We start from the raw sequence: 20,178 nt of genomic DNA on the forward strand, positions 1-20,178 counted from the left end.
CGTAAACCAAACACTAGACACTGTTACTTTAACGAGTAGAAGAGATTTGTAATTTGGTGCCAATCAAAACAAATAAACTCAATAAAATGTACTCCATCACCCATTATTCATTACATGCTTCACTTACTAGACTCAGGGCTAGTATTCAACTCTATCAGCGTTCACCTCGTGGCTCTATCCACATACACCACATCTCAGAGTAAGGTGTCCTGGTGGAAAATCCTGGTCATTAAGGCATTCATGGAAAATAAAAAGACTCCACCCTCCTATTTCAAACCCGCTGCTAGGGTGGGACCTGAATGTAGTTCTTGCAAAGCTCGTAGGACCCCCCTTTGAGCCTATGCATAAGTCCAGCCTTAAACACCTCACATAGAAGACATCTTTTCTGGGGGCTATCACCTCCATAAGGCGACTCAGTGAACTGCAAGCTTTGTCAGTGCAAAACCCTTTCTTTTTTATCCACAAAGACAAATTGGTATTAAGAACGACCCCTAGGTTTTCACCTAAATTCATTTCAAAGTTCCATGTCAATCAGGCCATCGAACTAGCAGCTTTCTTCCAAAATCGATCAAGCACGGAAAAAACTCCATACACTAGATGTAAGGAGGGCAGTCCTTTACTATGTAAACAAGACCAGACCGCTAAGGGAAACTATCTCTATAGCTCCAGGCAGGGAAGGAGAGAGCATGTCCAAAAACGCCATCTCCAGGTGGATAGTCAGATGCATACAGCACTGCTACCCTCTATTAAATAAAACACTGCCTTTCACAACAAGAGCTCACTGCACCAGGGGTACAGGATCTACTGTGGCTTTTATCGCAAATGTCCCGCTGGAGGCCATTTGCAAAGCAGCTACATGGAGCACTATCCACACTTTTACTCAGCACTATTGCATTGACACTCACTTTAAAGCAGATCACCAGGTGGGACAAGCAGTGCTAATACATCTATTTTCCGCTGTACCTTCTCACAACCCTCCACCTTCTCCAAACACTGCTCGCTAATCTATGCATAGCATGTGATCTAAGCAGATTGCACAAGCCTCAGAAGGGATACATTATTCATCGTAATTGTATTTCTGATGCTTGTATCGACTTAGATTCACATGCGCCCACCCTTCCTCCCCTTGGAGTAGAAGGTGCATAGATGTTTTCTGGGCTTTATCTTGTACATAATCTGCTTTACTACACCTGCACTCACGTTACACTTCATGCAACCTCATGTCAGAAACAAAACAATCTGAGGGCCTCGACGCGTGAAGCACCATGGGTACAGTAGACGTCACACTAGGGATATTATTACTGGCACGCCCTGTCGACGTCCCTTTTCGAGTTTCAAAAACAACAACTGTAATACTCTGCAGCTTCTACTAGATGTCGGCCTATGCATAGCGTGTGAATCTAAGCAGATACAAGCATCAGAAATAGTAATATAGTGCATATACATGGAACAGCATCCATTTTTTGTATTCACAAACTCTACAATTCTCTTTTGCTTTTCTTCCCATGGTATTTCAACAAATTCTTTTAACTTCTTTTTCTCCCTGACACCTTGCGCTGAGTTTTGTCTTGAACTGACAACAGTTCACAGTCCATTTCACTCCCGCTGCGTGAGCGGCGTGTCACATTAAGGGCCTGATTCATGGAAATTTTAGCGTGGTGCAAAGTGACTTTGCACTGGTGCAAAAGTGACTTTGCATTGCCAACAAGCACCCTGATTCACAGAGTGGTGCAAAGTGTATTTTTGCAGTTCAAAGTTGTCAGGGTCCGGCTTGACTGAATTCCACAGGAGCTGATGCTGGCCCCACAGACCCTCACCAGGAGGTCACCTCTCAACCCTAAAGTAAAAGCTGAGCTGAGAACCCCAAGAAAGGGAAAGGGGAATTTGGATAAAATAACAACAGAGACACTGCAGCCCTGCAACCTTCTGGTAGACTCTGGTATCTGTAGTAAACAAATACACTTGGTTACTTATACATTAGTGTAAACCTTTTTCTCTAAACAAACTAACTTCTTTACCTCTTATACCTCTGTTTAAGACTAAGAGGTTAATTATCTGTATGGAATATCTTGTAAACTGTTGTAATGTTTTAGTGCACATTGTCACTAGCCATTCCAGTCTCTTTAATATCCTAAAGAAAAAATGACTCTTAAAAAACACCTAACAACCTTAGATATTCTTCTTTAACTCTAGTAAGTTCGAATTTTCAAATACTCCTGAGAAATGCAGTCTTTCTTGAAGTATTGAATTCTCTTTTGTCTGAAAATTGCATTAAGTAGAAACTCATATCCTTTCTTGAATGCTACTGCTTCTTCTGCGTGTGAATCTTTTCTTTGTTACACATATGAATATATAGTTACTTTCTTGAAATAACTTATTCACTCTCTGCAACCATGCGATTAACATGCGAAATCACAAGACGTGAGAAATTGTCCTCGCGCTAAATAATTACATGCGCACCTTATAAATACACGCGCACGTGAAACACGCGCACCTTAACAAATACATGCACACGTTAACAAATTCACATGTACGTGAAACACGCGCTCACACTGAAAAACTATGCGCGCTAGTTCAAATAGACCTGCGCGCTAGTTCAAATGGACCCGTGATCTATCGCCAACCGAACTCGCGCTATTACTTGCGACGTCTCTCACGTGAAAATAGTTCACACGCCAAAAACAACTCGCGCTCACTAAAAATGGACTCGCGCTCTATCGCAATCCAACACGCGCTCTCATTCGTAACGTCACTCACGTGAAAAATGTACACGCGCTAAAAATTACCCGCGCTCAGTTAATATGGACTCGCGCTCTATCGCAATCCAACACGCGCTCTCACACGCACGCGCTCCTAACGATGTTGCTGAAGACAAGAAGACTTGCGCGCACCTTAAACAGTCTTGAAACACTTTTCACGCTATTAACAACTTTAAAACTTGCGCGCACAGTCTTTTCAATTATTTTCCATATTGTATATAAACTTCTTATAGTAAACTTTAAACTTGTAAACTCTTTAAGTTGCTGATACAAAATGGAAGTTCACTGTGAGAATCTTTAAGCTTTTAAAAGGAACGATCCCACCTGATGTCTTCTTGATCACTCTGGCTCAGCAACGATTTTCTCACTTCTTTAGTAAATCTTCTGAACTCTGAAAGGCCTCACTTAAGGAGCTTTACTAATGTACAACCAGCCACTGAATTACTTTGGATGAAAGGCAGTTTAGAACCTTGCTCACCTCCCAAGAATCCAACCCATTGTCCTATCCACCAATCAGACAAACCAAACATACTATTGTTCCTTAAACCAATCAGATTAAGTCTCTTTCTCTCCATCTTGACTTGGGCAACCACAATGTTAATTCTATGTACATACTCTTCCTGATTACTACTCCAGCCAGCCCTGACAGTAAAGTCACTTTGCACTGCAAAAGTACTCTTTGCACCATGATTTAGGCCCATATAGCATGGTGCAAAGAGTACTTTTGCAGTGCAAAGCGACTTTGCACTGCAAAAATACACTTTTCACCGTTCTGTGAATCCGGGTGTTTGTTGGTTGTGCAAAGTCACTTTGCACCAGTGCAATGTCACTTTGCACCATGCTAAAAGTTCCATGAATCAGGCCCTGTATATTTTCCTTGCATAACAGCACAATTGAATTGATGCTACTCTAGCCTTGGTGATTAGCATGTATACGCTCTTCACGCAGTTTTCACCAACATGATGATTTGAACATCATCAGGTAAGTTTGAGTGAATGTTGCTTAATAAACCATATACAATTCCGGATGATCAGCGCTCAGCCTTTTTAGACTTTATTACTTACTCCAGCACTCAAGCAGCATTACCAAATTGTAACTGTTAATATAACTTGCACTACATTAAATTGATAGTCAAACCCTACAGTACATAGCCCTTTTCTAAATTCCTCATGGCTACTGGAGTTGTTGCATATGGTACCAGAGCTTAAAGCCATAACGAAGAAGGACTTTAGCAGACTTAAAATACCAGCTTGCAACAATGTTTCAAACTGGGTTGTGGTGAACTTTGAATCTTCCTTTGTATTGGAAAGTGTTTGTAAAAAGACAACGGCTTTGAAGGAATTGGCCTTTGAAGAAATGTTTTGTTTCGCCCACGACCGACGCACTCTCACAGTTATATCTTCTACTAACAACCACAACCTTTACAAGCTATATGGGCAGGCGGGCGGGTCGAGCCAGAGTAGGCAGAAGGTGCTCTGGTCTCTGGCCAAACCGGTACTTCATTGACCAATATTTGGGGAGGAAAGGAACTGCCTGCAGGTGCTCTCGTGGAACTCGACGGGCCACAGTTCCATCATGAAACATCAAGCAGCACTAGAAGCGATAATGAAGGCACACATGTTTATGCTTACAAGAAATGTGGCTAACTTCGTAGTTTGAGCGAGATGGATTTACTACCTCCCCGCGTCCAGAAAAAGGGAGCCAAAAGGGAGGCCTCTGCATAGGCGCTAGAACATATATGTGCCTCATTGAATCCCCCCCATAAATTCCATCAGAATATACTTTTTGGCCAGATCCTTAACCTAAATCTGGGAATAAGGGCCACACTGTTAGTAACCCTTTATGACCGCCCCCCTGGGTGGGGAACAAACGGCAGGACTGAGGGAGGTGTTGATTGACACCCTCCGGAATTGGTCCACAACATTTTCAAAAGGTGGTATTATACTGGGTGGGGGGTTTTGATGTAGATTAGGTCCACTCTAGACAGAGGGATTGGATCCCAGGGCAAGGAGATGGTCTGAGGCTTTAGACAAGTTTGATCTCTCCCTATTGAGGGTTAAGGAGGGTGGGAATCAAATTACATGGCCTAACTGCACCTTTCAGAGTTGTATTCATTTTATTCTTGTAAATGCAATAATCTGGAAATACCAGCCAGAAATGACAACTACTTCAATGTATACCAGTGATCACGTCATGCTTAGTATGAATTGTGGCCTACAGATAAAGAAGCCTGCTACTTTGGGCAGTACAAACCTGACGGTGATTCACCAAGGTACAGGATTCGGTGGACAAATGCCAGGATTGAACGTTTTGACTTGAGCTTAAAAGAGTTAGGTTGGCACGAGATTAAGTTACTATTGCATTGTGGCTGGGAACTGGGTAGAATGTGTCTTTGTTCTCCCCCTACACTAGACTGGGCACAATGGTACATGATAAGCTTAATGGTGGGAATAGGTTTGATATTGCCATCACTAAGAAAAAGAAAGAGTTAAATGCCCTGATTCATAAGACCAAACGAAGTAATATCATGCCAAAAGAGAACAACAAAAAGGTACTGGCAACAGCGAGGCTGAGATTTAAGTCTTGGCTTAGTGGCCATAGACATGGAGGAAATTCTTCTGCTTGGAAGTATATTAACTACCTTATACGAACAAATAATTCCAAGAAATTCTGGCATCTGATTCGTACTAATGAGACAGGGCAACCATTGAAGTAAATAGCGTATTCGAGGTGCAATGGGGTGTATTTATTCAGGAGAACTTTTGGTTGGATTCTGAAGCGAAAGGAGAGGAGGGTACTCTCTCTGTGTGGTCTTCATTGGTTGCGGACTGCGTTAAGGACATTGATCTGGAGGCTATGATAGATAGAATTAAATCCTCTGGGGCTAATGGCCCAGACGGTATGTCCAATGTAGTAATAAAAAGTGACCCGATTTTCTGGGTGGCATTGCTGCGACATTTCTTTCTACACAAATGTGACGAGGGAAGGATTCCGAGTTCGTGGAGGAGCTCGATACTCATCCCCATACATAAGAAAGGTCCCCACAACTTGCCGGCCAACTTTAGACTTCTGGCAATGCTAGATTGCAGTGCAAAGCTTTATGTTTTCATTCTCCTTTCACATTTGACTGACTAGGTGAAGAGGGAGGGACTTCTGCCCTTTCACCAGACAAGCTTTAGGAAGGGGACCGGAACAAATGATCCAGTGTGGGCAATTATGAGACTATTGACAGATAGGTATTCTTACACTGGATCTGTGCTGTACCTCGCCTTTGAAGACTACTCTGCAGCCTTTTACAGCGTAATAAGGTCAAGGCTGTGGAGAAAGCTGGAAGGGTGGGCAGAGCCCCCTTTGATGTACTTCTTTAAAGCACTCTACTCTGACACCGAGGTCAGGGTAACAACATCTCAGGACGGTACCCTCTCCATGGCCTTTGATACCAACAGAGGGCTTAAGCAGGGATGCCCATTGCCCCCCCTACTTTATAATGTATGTGCATTTGAGCAAGAAGGGGCCCTTAGAGGTGCACGTAATTGTCTTCCTTATTATCCCAATGAAGCACTTCATTGTATTACATTTGCGGATGACACGGTCATCCTAGATGGAATGCCCATAGGGTTGCAACACTCGCTAGAGGCCCTTCATGTTTTTGCAAAAGAGCTGAGTCTGAGCCACGATCCTACAAAAACAAAGATAACGATTGTTGGCAAAAGGGGGCGAATGGAGTGATACTTTTCCACTGGAAGTTAGATGAGGTACATTTGGAACAAGTGGAAGAATACAAATACTTGGGAGTGAGCATTAGACCTAGATTGAACTCAGCACACATATACCAATCCATCAATAGCAAAGCATGGAAGAAATGATTGGTATTAAAGAGGACCATAGATTTCTATGCAGGGTGATCTCTGGAGGCGAAGATCAGAGCATGTAGGTGTTCTATTGTCCCCTGAAATTTGTATGCTTTAGAGATTTTTTCCGATAGGTTTAGTTAATTGGCTCCCAAAATTGGAGGCAAAGATTTTGCGTTCTCTAGTAGGCTTACCTGTAATGCTCCCAGTAGAGGCCATACGGTTGCAGTAGGAGCTTCCTTTTTTGTTGTCACTTTGGAGATTGGCGACTTGCAGGCTGTGGGCACAAATTCAGTATTATTGGGTTGCTCACAGCCTTGCATGCTAGACGTTTCTCCAAAAGTGGATGGTACAGGGAATTGGCCCAGCTGGTTTCTCTCACTTTAGTGAATTAAGCATAGACCCCCCCGCCCTCTCCTGGCAGGAGTTTTACCTTCTGAAATTGGAGCAAAAAACAAGACAACTTGACACGTCGCAAGCTGTCAACCATGTAGCTAAATTACGTATATATGCTGAATATTCTCAACAGGGGTTTACTGTTGACTCTCCAAGGAGCTATCTAACCAAACTAAGTACCCCTGCATTGACCAGATTTATTCTATGCAACTACATTTCCTCCCAGTGTTTAAAATACGGGGCTATGGCTGGGTATATGAAGGGAACGCCGGTTGTGCAGACTGTGTGGGAACCATGTCGAGACTCAAAGGCACATTCTTTCCAACTGTCCAGCACTGGAAGAGGAATATAAAATAGGTTATAGGAAGTTTAGGCTTGTGACAGCAGACCAATTTTGGGCTATGATTTTGGCCGCAGAATCGCTGATGATAGCCTTGGCCGCTTATCATATTTGGCAAAAGGCATTGACTAAGATAAATATTTTAATTGAATGAATTAACTAAATGAAATTAAATGAATTAGATTTAGATTTTTAGCTAACAATTTTAAGTAAATGCCTTATAATGAAGTGATGAATTGAATGTTTTACCTTATTAGATTATTAGTTCTGAGGAAGTAACTGAATGATTTAATAATTTTAAGTCTTTTGAAAAAGTGAATAATAGTTTTTTATGTTTTTGTATCATGAATATTATGTAGTGGGAAAGGTAGACTAATAAACAAATGCAGTAATAAAACATTTTTAAAAAATGTATCGAAGCCATTGAAGCAAAAGATATATATATGTATATATATATTTTATTATACTTGGTTTAACTGTGTTACCAGTTGTTGCGTCCTCAAACAGAGTTTAAAGATGGCGTGCGATGGACTTGTATGGAGTTCGATCGGTTGAGTAAGTAGCTTTTAGCCCAAGTGGAGACCTAAGATTTATTATCCAGCATCAAACTTTCCAGAAAGTTTGCTATAGCGATTACTGATTTGGTGGTTGTGCCATTCATCAAAAAGCTCCACCAGTAGTCTTCGTTTTGTAGCCTGAATTCAGTGAATAAGTGCCTCTGTCACAAAACCTGCATTGATCTTCTGTCGAGTTTCCTCTGATTTTCCGGATTTCGTTGGTTTCCAGCAGATTTAGCCGAGCTCTTAAAAAGGTCGAACGAAGTCTCTTGTTTGGAAATTTTATGAGATATGTCATGGGTTGGTTTATCTTCTGGAAGTTCAATGGTAGATGTTTAGTAAGTTTATTTTTCACCGCCTTATCCAAGGTCTGCACCAATCCCATTCTTTTAGTTTTTTTGCCGTCTTTGTTGGATTATATTCAAGTTCTTTTTCAGAGCTACCGATTTCTTCCAAAAGGCAGATGTTTCTGCTCTTCCATTCACGCAGCATAGCGTTGGAGCCTTTGTTCATTTCCTCCCGCATAAGTTCAAATAGTGTTTGGTTTGAGGTTTCAATTTTTCTGAAGAGCATCAAACCATTTAACTTCACTATGCCTTTCAATGAGGTAAGGCTGAGCTCCTTTCTCACTACTGAGACTGTGGTAGAGGGAGGTAGAATCAAGAGTTTCCTCCAGTAATAGCCTTCAAGTTTTTGCCAAATATACAGTGGAGTCATTGGCATAGATTCGGCACCGTAGGCTATAGCTGGCACAAGCTTTGCTTTGTAGAAATGTATCGAAGCTTGAAGCAAAAGATATGTACTGGAATGTATTAAAGCAGTTAGAGTAAGCAATTGTGCAGGTCTTCCAATGTTATTATTGGGGCTCTACTCCCAAAATAAGTGGGCGGGCTCATTAACATACACACAGGGACTGAACGTATCTAAAAATGAAATATGCACATTTACTTCAACTGGCCTTCCCTAAAAGAAGAATATTCACAGTATAAATGAGCATTGTCTTTCAAAAAATGAATCATAAATAACCAAAAAAGAACCAGCTAAGGAAGACCTTCCTATAACACTGCTGGAAAAGTATAAAAGGTGTGCCCCTTTTAAACGCAAAACTCTATATTGAAATAGTCCATTAAAAGCAAAATACCAATACAAGACATATGCTTTGAAGACATTTTCATGTGGTGTTGAGGTAAGCGTGTGCCTAGAGATCTTGAGGACCTGGAGTCAAATCCTGGTGGACGAACACTAGAGCAAACAAGCTTTTTTTGCATTGCGACCTCAAAAACACCGGAAGGGTATGGCGTCCACACTGAAAAAAGTGGGGGACGCTGTTAACCCACATCTACCCTCAACTTGTGCCTTGAAAATCAGCAAAGGGCCAGTGAGACAATCTCTTCATTGATGAACCTGGCAAATCCTCACAATCAGTTTGCCCTCTGATCCTTTCCCCTCCTCAGCCCAATGTTTGGATTTCAACAATACTCAATTTGTATAAGGAGGAGTTGAAAAGTACACACACCATCCATCATTAAAGTACTCCAGAACCATATGAATTTTTATAAAAATGTTAAGCAGAAAGAGTTCAACTGTTGCAATAATTTCCCCATTTTGATGACTACAAATACCAGAATGCAATTCAGCAAAAGGATAAGAAATGTCTTGTAGACTAAAGACTTATAACAAAAGATAATGTGAAAAGGTAACCTGGGTGTTTAATATGGTTTGACAACGGCATGCTTCATATGTTACTAGTGAAATGGGACATTCTACAAAAAATAAACCCATTTGGCACACAAAATGCTTACACATGAAAACTAGCGAGAGATAGTTTAGAACTTTTGTGTTAACATATTTTAATTGCCTTCAAAGAAGACAGATTTGGGCAGCAAAGTTTTTTGTGTGTTCTTTCAAAATAAAATACCTCTTATGAACGCCCTGTTCAAAACAATGGTTATTAAATCGACCATTACTCATAAAAAAGCTTACACTTTAAACGCTCTGCTAAAACAAAGAGCGTGATAAAACCTAAATGTGAGGCCATTGGGGTCTGATAGGCTGCTGGGCAGAGTATTTGTCTCTAGAAGAGAGTCACGGGGGTGTGGGAGCTGAAAGCACAGCCTCGTTAAGACGGGAGTCCTATGCCTGGAAGCAGACGTGCAGCCCCTGTTTAAAGCAATTTGTGTTATTTCATGTACTCTCTGCAGCTGGTGGCTGCGGGGCCCCGAAGAACGTGGGTCCTGGGGCGACAGCACACACTGCCCATGCGTTGGGCCGGCCCTGAGTAAACTACAGCCCCCAAATTGAGTGTTGCTGTCACAGGTTACACGTTGACATTTTCCCCTGTTAGAGGGATTCTTCTTTCTGCAGGCCAAATTACTCAGAGCTCACAAAAACTGGTCCTGACACATTCAAATCTGTTGATGAAAGGCAGTTGTAGGATGCTGGCAACATTGCAACTGCCTGAAGCCTCCAACTAATCACTGCCCTGTATTCTCGCCTCCATGATGGTCTTGGAAAGAATGTTCATTCTTCATATAGTCTGTTAAGGAAATCCAAAGCAAGCAAATAGTTTTCCTTCCTGTATGAACGCCCCAATCTACTTAGCACCATACCAGTGTTGTAATTGTTGCATTTAATACCTTCTTCCTACAACTTTCAGGTTCCCACTAAATGTTTACGCTAGAAGGAAATTCAAGGTTTGGAAGAGGTGTGCTTAATGTGGTTCTTTTGGGGCAAGAATACTCTTAATTTCCTTAACAGAGGTTTTTCAGGACTCCGGATTTGTCGCAATCAAAGATGGTGGACTTGCTGAGCAGCATTGATTGGTTAAGAGAACAGACTGAGGTAGTTTGTAATCCTTGAAAGGTTCTGAACTGCCTTTCATTCTAGTTCAGCTCAAAAAAGGTCACAGTAGCTAGAGCTCCTGAGAAAACAAAAAAAGAAACGGAAGAAGTAACTGAAGACTAAAGTAATGGCCAGCAACCAATATCGAGAGTGAATCAGTAAAGGATAAAGATACGTGTCATTTCAAAATCTAAGGAACTTTATTTCAGGGAAGTCATTTAATAATTGAACTGAACTGCTGCTAGACATGTCTGCTTTGAGGAGAAGATTAATATGAGATTGAACAATTTAATTTGGATGTTTGTTCTTTACCTTTCCGAAAAGTTAATTTTTTAAAACGTTATTCAAGAAGCTTTGTGGTGACAGGCAGTGACGCGCAATCAGCTGCATAGTTTAAAGCAAGGTTTAGTGATAGCACTCGAGGGCCCTGTCCTTGTAAACAGAGGATTCGAGAAAGAACCCTGTGACGTGCATCTGCACCTGTAATGCGAGTCGGAAGAAGGCTGTGTTCATCTGTTTCAGGTATTAGAGCTGGGCAGCTTAGAAGAGTAGAGGCGATTTCCAGACTCTGCAGGATTCGGGGCTTAGTTTAGTGGAGCGGTTTCGTCAAGTTGTGTGAAGCGCGAGTCATGGAGAAAACTGAATCTGCATTGCGCGATGTATCTTTAAGGCTCGATGTGGTTCCAGTGATGAGTATGCAAATGAGATTCAGATCGGAGGAGAGTGTCAAAGAAAGCATATTGAACTAGTCAACTGTTGAAAACTATGAAATTTAATTTTGTCAAGACAATTTACCAATGTTAAATGTTTCAAGTTAAGAGAATGTCAGGAAATAAAAAACTGGCCAAGTCTAAATGAGAAAGAAAGTTGTAAATTGCATCTAAAGTAGTTTCTTCTGGAAGGAAGCAAAGTAGGAAATCCTTCTGAAGAAAGGTGTTCTATGAAGATTGAGTTTGGACAGCACCAATGTAAAACTGGTAATTCAAAAAGAAACGTAGGACTAGCATTTTCCTGAGTAAAGTTCAGAAGCAAGCTGATTCAATACTCACATTCATCACGTTGTTGAGAGTTACCTCCTAGCTTGGGGCAGAGGTAGTCAGGTAATCATAGGAAGGTGTTATAGAACTAAATGAGGGAATGCCTTTGATGTAACAGTTGTGTAATCATCAGTGGCATTTATTTGCAGGTTTCTTGAAGGTGCATGATTTTTGTAGACGAGGCTTTCGGAAGGAACCTCTCCTTTTTTATTTTATCCACTTCCCCTTTCCCCCTGGCCTGGTTGCTTCAGCAGTTGTAAACAAAATATTGCTGGAAGGACAGGACTTAGGTATCGGGAGGGCTCATCATCTGCTCCTGCATGATTTGTGCTGGGACCTTACAACAACACTCCCACCATTCCTGCAGGACTTGAAAACTGGGTTTCATGCCAGTAATTGCTTGGGCAAGCTCACCAAGCTCCAATTGCCTATCAGGCCTTTCCCCTTCTGCCTTGTTAAGGCACGGCTGAGTAAGCTCAGAAAAAAAGAGTCTAGGTTAGTTGAAGGAGAGGGAGACAGGGATTCATGGTTTCTCTCTAAAAAGCATGAGCGCTATCAAGAATATCCTTGTTAGAGGGTCACCATCATATGACTGAATAAATGGGACCCATTTGTACTCCACCATTTTCCTTAGACTATTTGCTAAGAGTCTACCAGCTCTCTGCCAATGTTCCTAAAACATGTGCCGTGCAAAAATTATTGAATTTTCTGCTAGTGGCAGGAGTAGGAAATCATGGACACATCTCGCCACTTGCAGGGCATGGCGATCATCGCCTTTGCCTGAAAAAGCATATGCCTTTTTCACCATCTGCAGAGCCTCCTATGATCTATGATACTGAAAGGTATCTTCTCCTGGTCCTGTTTCTACTAGAGGCATTGCCCATGACTGCTCCACTGACCATGGGCATCAACGCATCACAGTAGGTGAAGGAGAATTCACTGAGCCTCAATTATGCACCCCAATCCGATTTCTTAATTCTTCTGGTTGTCTTTTCCATCTTCTATGAATCTGTCCTACTGCTTTCGTTTGTTGTGGCCATTATCTTTATTTTTATGAACTTTTTTCAATAAAGTTTTGACAAGTGTGGAGATGGGCAGCGTTTTTTCACAGGAAGGAGGTTTCAGCGAGTGGGTAGTTGGAGAGCTTACTGTGATGAATTTGATGGTGTCATCACTCGTTTCCCAGAGGTAGCCTCCACTCATGTGGCCAGTGGAAGGCAGCTGCTACCTGCCCCTGCCCCTAGGGGTGGCTATTTGAGGGAAGTGGGGGGAAGTGACCCTCAGGGGGGTGGAGCAACATCATTGGGTGAGACATTGTTTCCCGCGTTCCTTTTTAGGGACACCCTTTCAGTACCTCAGGCCTTCATGGCATATTGTGGCAGGTAACGCTCAATATTCTCCTACACTCAGTCATAGAACCTTTAAACATCACATAATTACAGCAGTAACAAAGACTGACACAGGAAAGAGAGCAACCAGAATGAAGATTTCTCAGCTAGACCGAAGTGAGCGGTCTAGCTGTTGGAGAAATCTGATTGGCTCCCAATGACTCCCTTCAGTAACGTGGGAGTTCAAAGATGAAGCCCTGCAGAACGGCAGAGAGTTCCAACCGGCTAGTGACTGCTGGGGAAGCCAAGCTGCCAGGTGGATACAGGAGCAAAGAAGCGGCACCAAGAAAGGGTGAGGCGGTATATAGACTGGATACGCATTCTCGCTGGCAAGAGAGATGCCGAAGCAGGACGCGAGGCAAAGGAGCTTTGCGCTGGCAAGAGAAGCTGGAGCAATATTGTCCATTTGGACCCGGTTAGCCCACAGTGGAAAAGGAATTTCTGGTTCCTAACTGGAACAGAAGGCAGATTCCCTACGGCTTACATAACAAAATAAGTCCCAGTGTTTGGGGAGATACAAATAGACCAATGATAAGAGGAACATGGGGAAAGGCATATATCCTCAGATCTTGAAAGTGAATGAACATATGAGAAAACTGGGCAGGAGAGTATACCAGGTGTTTTCCGAGTCTGGGACCCGCACCCAAATTTTATCAAGGAACTATATGAGAGAACCTGGTAGGAGAGTGTATCAGGTGCTTTTCGAGTCGGGACCCGCACCCAAATTGTATTAAGAAACTATATGAGAGAACCTGGCAGGAGAGTATACCAGGTGTTTTGTGAGACAGAGCATTCCAAGGAAGATTCATGCCCTTGGGATTTTTAATTACATTCATGGTATTTTGAAAAGAGAATCCCAATGAAGATTCGAGCCCTTAGGATTTTGGATTACATTCAATGTGGAAAAGACTTGGGGATGGGAGCCTTTCCCATGTAGTGAATTGCAAAACCAAGAGAACTTTATTATTCTTTTGAACTTTGATTTGGTGGAGAGAAATCCGGGGAAGGGAGTCATTCCCTGGAACTGTGAACATTGTCCATTTGGAACTTTTGGTAGATTTATATCTTTTTGTTGAACTTGAACATGTGTGCACTTTTCAAGCCAAAGACAATACACTTAACAACTTAGAGTTACTTTTAGTAAAAGAGGGCTAGGTTAGGATTTCAGACACAGGACATTTTTGCTTTGGGCATCTTGACACAGGACAGGCCCCTAGTTTGTGGTTGAGATAGGGAAATACCTCTTAGATTAGTGACAGTGAGGCCTTTTCCAACCCCTTTATTATTTAAGGATTGGCCATTCATTCCTGTCCCGCACAGGCATTTCCTCTATATATCAGTGGAAGTTCAGTCAGTGTTCTCAGAGTAGGGTCATCAGTGCTCTTGTGATTATTTGTTACACAGATGGGTGAAGATGGAGGGGGCTGCAAGATCCTGCTGGCAACCTGCTTGGGTAGATGATTTAATTTCCCAAATTCTCACACCATATTTCATTTTTGTTAGGAATGAGTAGAACCTTTTTATGGAGGGCTTAGTCATCCTAGATTTTGACTGTATATGCTGGACCATGATGTGAAGGTCCACCATCATAAATAACTATGATATGGTGAATAGGATTAGCACCAACTGCAATACTTCAACAGCCAGTCCTAGTATGTCAGCCTACACAGAAACCACTGCTCTTTCTGTAAGGTGACGGAGTGTGAAGGATGATTGGCCTTTGTCCAGTTTGCTATGTGCTTCTGAAGTTTGGTGATCTTTTGTGAACCTGAGAGGCTGTCTTGGGGTCTATATTTGCTTTCATCCTCATTTGAGAGGCTTTATTTGGGAATGGGGTTATCAAAGAGTATGTCAAATCATTTGGCACAGTTGCTGTTAAGAGAAAGTGATATTTATGATGACTTTGGCTAGGATGTCATTGTGGCCCATTGCAGTTGCTCTAGGGAATGGGTTGCTTCAATGATTTGCTGGTTGAAGAGCTCTCCATCAGGTTGCTAATTGTTGATTTCTGTACCCTTGAAAATAAGAGAACTGTTTTATGGTGGATGCATTGTTGTTTTGGGAATGGTGGACATGGTGTGACTATTGTGTGATTTGCTGTCAGTTCCTTGCATGATGAAGCCTTCAATATTAGTAGTCGTATTGATGAAGAAGGCAGAGAATCAATTGCACAGGTCTTGGGAGTGAGGGATATCAGAGGGTGTGCATTGCATGGAGATGATACTCTGAAACACTTTGCACAGTTCTCTAGGGCAGTTCAGTTTCTTGGTGGTGCATAATATGTGTTTTGTGGAGAACCGAGCTTTGGGGTATCGAGTGGGTGCTGATTGAGGATATTTTGGATCACATAGTCTCTGATAGTTGGGCCTCATATCCAACTGTTTAGATTTCTGCCTTGTTCTTTTGGAGCGTCTAAGGATTCATAGAACTATTTTTTTGTGTCTTCGTTTTTTGCCTCTTTGTATGGGGTAAATATATCTAGTGCCTTTGTGATTATTTTCTTGAGATTGGCATGTGCTTTTTAGGACATATGTTATGGATATCTTTAGCCATGGAGTTCCTTTGATTTCTTTGAAAGGACGTTTTGGTAATATTGGAGTATATTTGGAGGATGTTAGATCATGTGGTTTCAGACAATGGGCATCCTTACGAGTTTGGCGGTATTCCGGCGGCGAATATGTCAGAATACCGCCAAATGGAATTACTGTTACCGCCACTTGTTCTCATGGGTTTACCACAGGATTGCAATTTGTGATAGGTGGTGCATATCCCCATTTCTTGGATTCATTAGGACTCCATTGGTGATTTTTGGTGGAATTACCACTGATGGAATTATCGAGTGTTAATACCGACAATTTTTGGAGGAAAAGTGCAGGATTTACGTGCAGCATTAAGCTGGGGGTAAATCCTCCACTTTTACTCCTAAAATCAGTGGAATTGACGCTTGGTAATTTGGCCGGTGGTAATTCGCCAAACTTGTAGTTTGGCAGTGCAGGAAAAGTGACGTCACGCCAAACTTGTAATGCGGCACTATATTATTTTGTGGAAGGGTATGTCACAAGAATATATAAGGGTAATGCAATATGATAGGTTATTTATAACGCGCTTAATAAATACCCAGAGGTTCTAAGCGTGGACCTGGTGATTGAACCTGTGTTGCTCCGGCCTCATCTTGCTTCCAAGGTGAGAACGTTGCCACTGAGCTATCCTCTCGAGACAATGTGCTTGCCAATTCAATGCCCTTTCTTGTGGGTGCGATCTGTATGCATAATGAATATGCTTTTTTAACCCACATTGGCAAAGAGGTGCCCTCACTAAAACATGGAAAGTGACTTAAAATTGTAGATTGATGGAGAGCATTTTTATTTCTGAATCAACACTGAGCGTTCAAATTGATGTTGCTGTTGCAATGCTACAATGGACCGTAACATGTTCTAAATGCCTTGCAGCCTCCCCTTTAACATACCCATGTTGGAGAATTCTGCTTTTTGATGTCTCTTTTTAAGTAGAGTCTGCCTTCTTCAACCCCTCGTCTCACACTGTCCACAGCAGCCATCTTTGCATTCGGGGCTCAGAGTTTCCTAGCAGGGCCAACTCTGAGGGGAGGTTTCAGACTGTCTTTAGAGGACACAGGCATGCACACACCCACACACACACACCACCTGCACCCCCCATCCTGCTTACGCCCCATGCCCATTATATTATACTGGATGCCATAACACCAGGTACATGCACGGTAATGGTGCACACTTCCTCCGTGTTTACACCAAGGCGTAGTTATGCAGAGAAGAGAAGTGTGCATCTGGCAAATGGGTATTAGCATAATTGACCTAAAAACATTTTACCTAAAATATTTGATCGAATTTTTGTGACTTTTTTTGGCCAAATTTAATTAAATATACATATGCGGTGGGTAAGGGTATACATTAGGTTGAGGCGAAGTGGGGAAGGGGTTCGAGGGTCTCCCCCCTGCATTTTAGACCTATAAAAAGATCAAATAAATTCGATCAAATGTGATTAGGTCAAATGTTTTCCGTCAAATAGACCCAAACCGGCAAATTAACTTCTGGTTGCTGAAGAAATACAGCAAACGAGCGGTGTGGCCTACCGGGGCGTGGAGGAATAGAAGTATTCATTCATTACGTAAGCAAACACAAATGCATATTTCACTCACATATAGCACCAGTTTTACTGCGCAGTTAGGATCTAATGCCATGTGGAAGGGCAACATGGATAGTTGTGGGCAAGTAGTATGCTATTTTCATCCCTTCTCTCTTCACAGGAGCTAACCGGATTCAGTGAGAACAATAAAATGTACGTGGCATCTGCCACTGCCCCTAACCACCCGGAGCCGTACCTGTCTAGCTACAACCTTCGGTGAGTGAGTGTACCCATCCAGAAATAACCACTGACAATCACTGTTGCGTGCAGCTCCCCCGACATCCCCTCACAAGCTAGCCAGCGATACCTTGCCATGAATTAATATGATCCCTTGAACAACTTAAATTGAGTCCCCCCCCATCATCGTGTATACACTTAGGCGCGTTACAAATGCCATATCATATTATATCATATCATCCCTGACCTCACCAAGCACAACTTGTGCTGTGTTCTCCCTGAGCAGATCCACATGAGATGACATTTGCCCTGCTGATTTGTTGAGCGTACAAGCACCTGTACTAAGCGGCTGCATGTTCAGTAGACCACTGGCCATCTGCATTCTGCAACCATATGCTTATATTTCTCTTTAGTGCATCTTGCATTGGGTACCAGGATCCTAAGTGCAGTAGCTCCATCTTTGTAGATGACTCTAGGGTTGCACATGGTAGGTTGGGCTCATGGTCAGATCAACTTCTTAGCATAAATGTAACCCTCTTCTGACTCTAAAAGCCCTTTGGTTTGGACATGGAGAGATGGTCACGTGTTGTTATGAGGGCCCTGTATAAAAAAAAAACCTGAGGACTCTGTGCCGCTTGTTCTGGATATAGAGCAAGTTTCTCCAAGTCCAATGATCAAGAGTAGACTCCACTCCATGTTTTCAGGATATCCACACACAATTCATCTGAATAAATTGAATCGAAATGTAAGTTATTTATATAGTCAGGCATTATTCTGAAAATCAGATGGATGGAGGTGGGTGAGGGGTATAGGGGGGCAAGGACAGGACTTGGCCAGCCTAGATGGAGAGATGCTGACTTTGTCTCCAGTTTCTGACTACAAATGGTATCGGGTAATAATGACCTCATACATGATGTCTCAGGGAAAAGCTTTTGGCGACATAGGACGGGTTGCGGGGATGTCCCCTGCTCCCCTTGTAAAAACAAAAAATTGGGAGTTGCGCGGGTGTCACTGAATGTTCAATGCAATAATGCCTTTTGCGGGGACATTATTACATGGAAACCCCCCCCCCCCCCCCCCCCAATGTCTTTGTGCACAAGGAACTATAGACACATGGTGAGATCTATAGTTCTATTACAGGTCTCCCAGATATCGGTGGAGGTGCACAGCCCAGGATGCTCGCATGATCATATCTAGAGGTCTGTGTAAAGGCTCCCCTGCCTTCAACTCCAGATACCTCAGGCGCGCACACGGCGGAATAGACATACAGTGATGACGAACGCATTTTGCACAGGCTTCCCTGTTGCCCAATCTAAAGGCCCCCATTTGAGCACTGCACTTCACTTTGCCCCCGGTTACCGCCCACCCCTAACCGTTGTATTCTTTTCCCACAGGTTCCATGACCGGACGCCACTGGGCTTGGACAGGGAAGGCTGGACACGTGGCGGGATCCAGAAAATCCTGCCTGATGGTTTCTCTGCTAACAATGTCGCCCGCAAGCTGGGGACCTATGGCAACTCCACAGAGGTCTTGAGACAGCTGCACCCACACGTAGCCAGGTACCACAGCAGGCCTGCGCCGAATGTGTCCCTCGGTGCGCATGCACTGTGTGTGTAAACTGGCCACTGCTGATTAATTGCAACTATCTGTACATATGTGCCTGTTGAGAATGCTATTTGCACACTCTGCCATGCTTGCGCTTGAAATAATCTGCTAAAAGGACACGAAGGGGCTTTTTTACTCTCCAACCCACAGTGGCAGAGGCTTGACACCAAGGAAGGCTATCAATATCTACCAGATATCATTGAAACACTCTGCCTTCATTGGGCAGAATGTTCCGATTATACTAGAGCCCCTAATGTCTGGACTCTCTATGTCTTGGATAATTCTACCCCCTCCTGTATTTATTTTCTTTATTTGTATTTTGAAAGCGCTCACACAGCCCGGGGGCATCGAGGCGCTGTACAGAATGTTTTGTTGTTTTTTTTGTTTTCTTAGTTGCATATTTATAACGCGCTTAAATATCCAGAGGCTTCTAAGCGCGGACCCGGGGATCGAACCTGTCTTGCTTCGTGGGATATCATGCATGCTTCCCAGGGAAGTATCCAGCACGAAAGCCTGGTACAATGGGCTGTAATGAGCAAGGAGCCCCTCAACGAGCTCCTTTTGTTTGGGCAGAGTCACAAGTCACTTTTGCACCCTGGGTATTACTTGGGGCTTAGAACGGGAGGGGGGAAGGGGCAGGCTCGTGGCTGGAGCATTGCTGGGGGTAGGTTCTGGTTTCAGTTCTTGGGTAGGCTTAGAGCCGAGGAAGAGTGCTCAGTTATGGGCCTGCTCGGCCTCGGCAGGACATTCTGGGGCATCTATGTGATCACTGCGAAAGGAAAATCCCGAAAACGACACTGTCAATTTCTTGTATGTGAGGGGGGAGACAACCGCAGTCCCCGTTTGCTCCCCATATTTCTTATTACCCCAACTCTGCCCCCCCAGCGCCCCCCCCCCCGCTTCCCCCTCTCCACACACACATATATATGCAGTGAAATGCGCCAATTAAAAATCAGAATTTTCTTCCTCGGGATTCTCTTGTTCGGTATTTTGGTACGATACCCATTCAGGGAATACAATGTCCAAGCTGGATAACTATTAGATGGCATATCAGGTCCGAAAATCC

General features: G+C 43.0%; 1 protein-coding gene across 4 annotated transcripts in view; it reads left to right on the forward strand.

The window, feature by feature from the left end:
* The window catches only part of SAXO4 (stabilizer of axonemal microtubules 4), a 438,314-nt gene that overhangs the window by 373,586 nt on the left and 44,550 nt on the right, over nt 1-20,178 (forward strand). For all 4 annotated transcript variants that reach the window (XM_069623878.1, XM_069623881.1, XM_069623879.1 and 1 more), the window contains 2 exons: nt 17,452-17,546; nt 18,902-19,066. In XM_069623878.1, coding sequence (XP_069479979.1) covers nt 17,452-17,546; nt 18,902-19,066 — 260 coding nt within the window. The remainder of the gene's footprint in view (nt 1-17,451; nt 17,547-18,901; nt 19,067-20,178) is intronic.

Source organism: Ambystoma mexicanum, chromosome 11 (assembly GCF_040938575.1).
Source record: "Ambystoma mexicanum isolate Mex_15411 chromosome 11, UKY_AmexF1_1, whole genome shotgun sequence".
In the NCBI taxonomy this organism is placed as follows: domain Eukaryota; kingdom Metazoa; phylum Chordata; class Amphibia; order Caudata; family Ambystomatidae; genus Ambystoma; species Ambystoma mexicanum.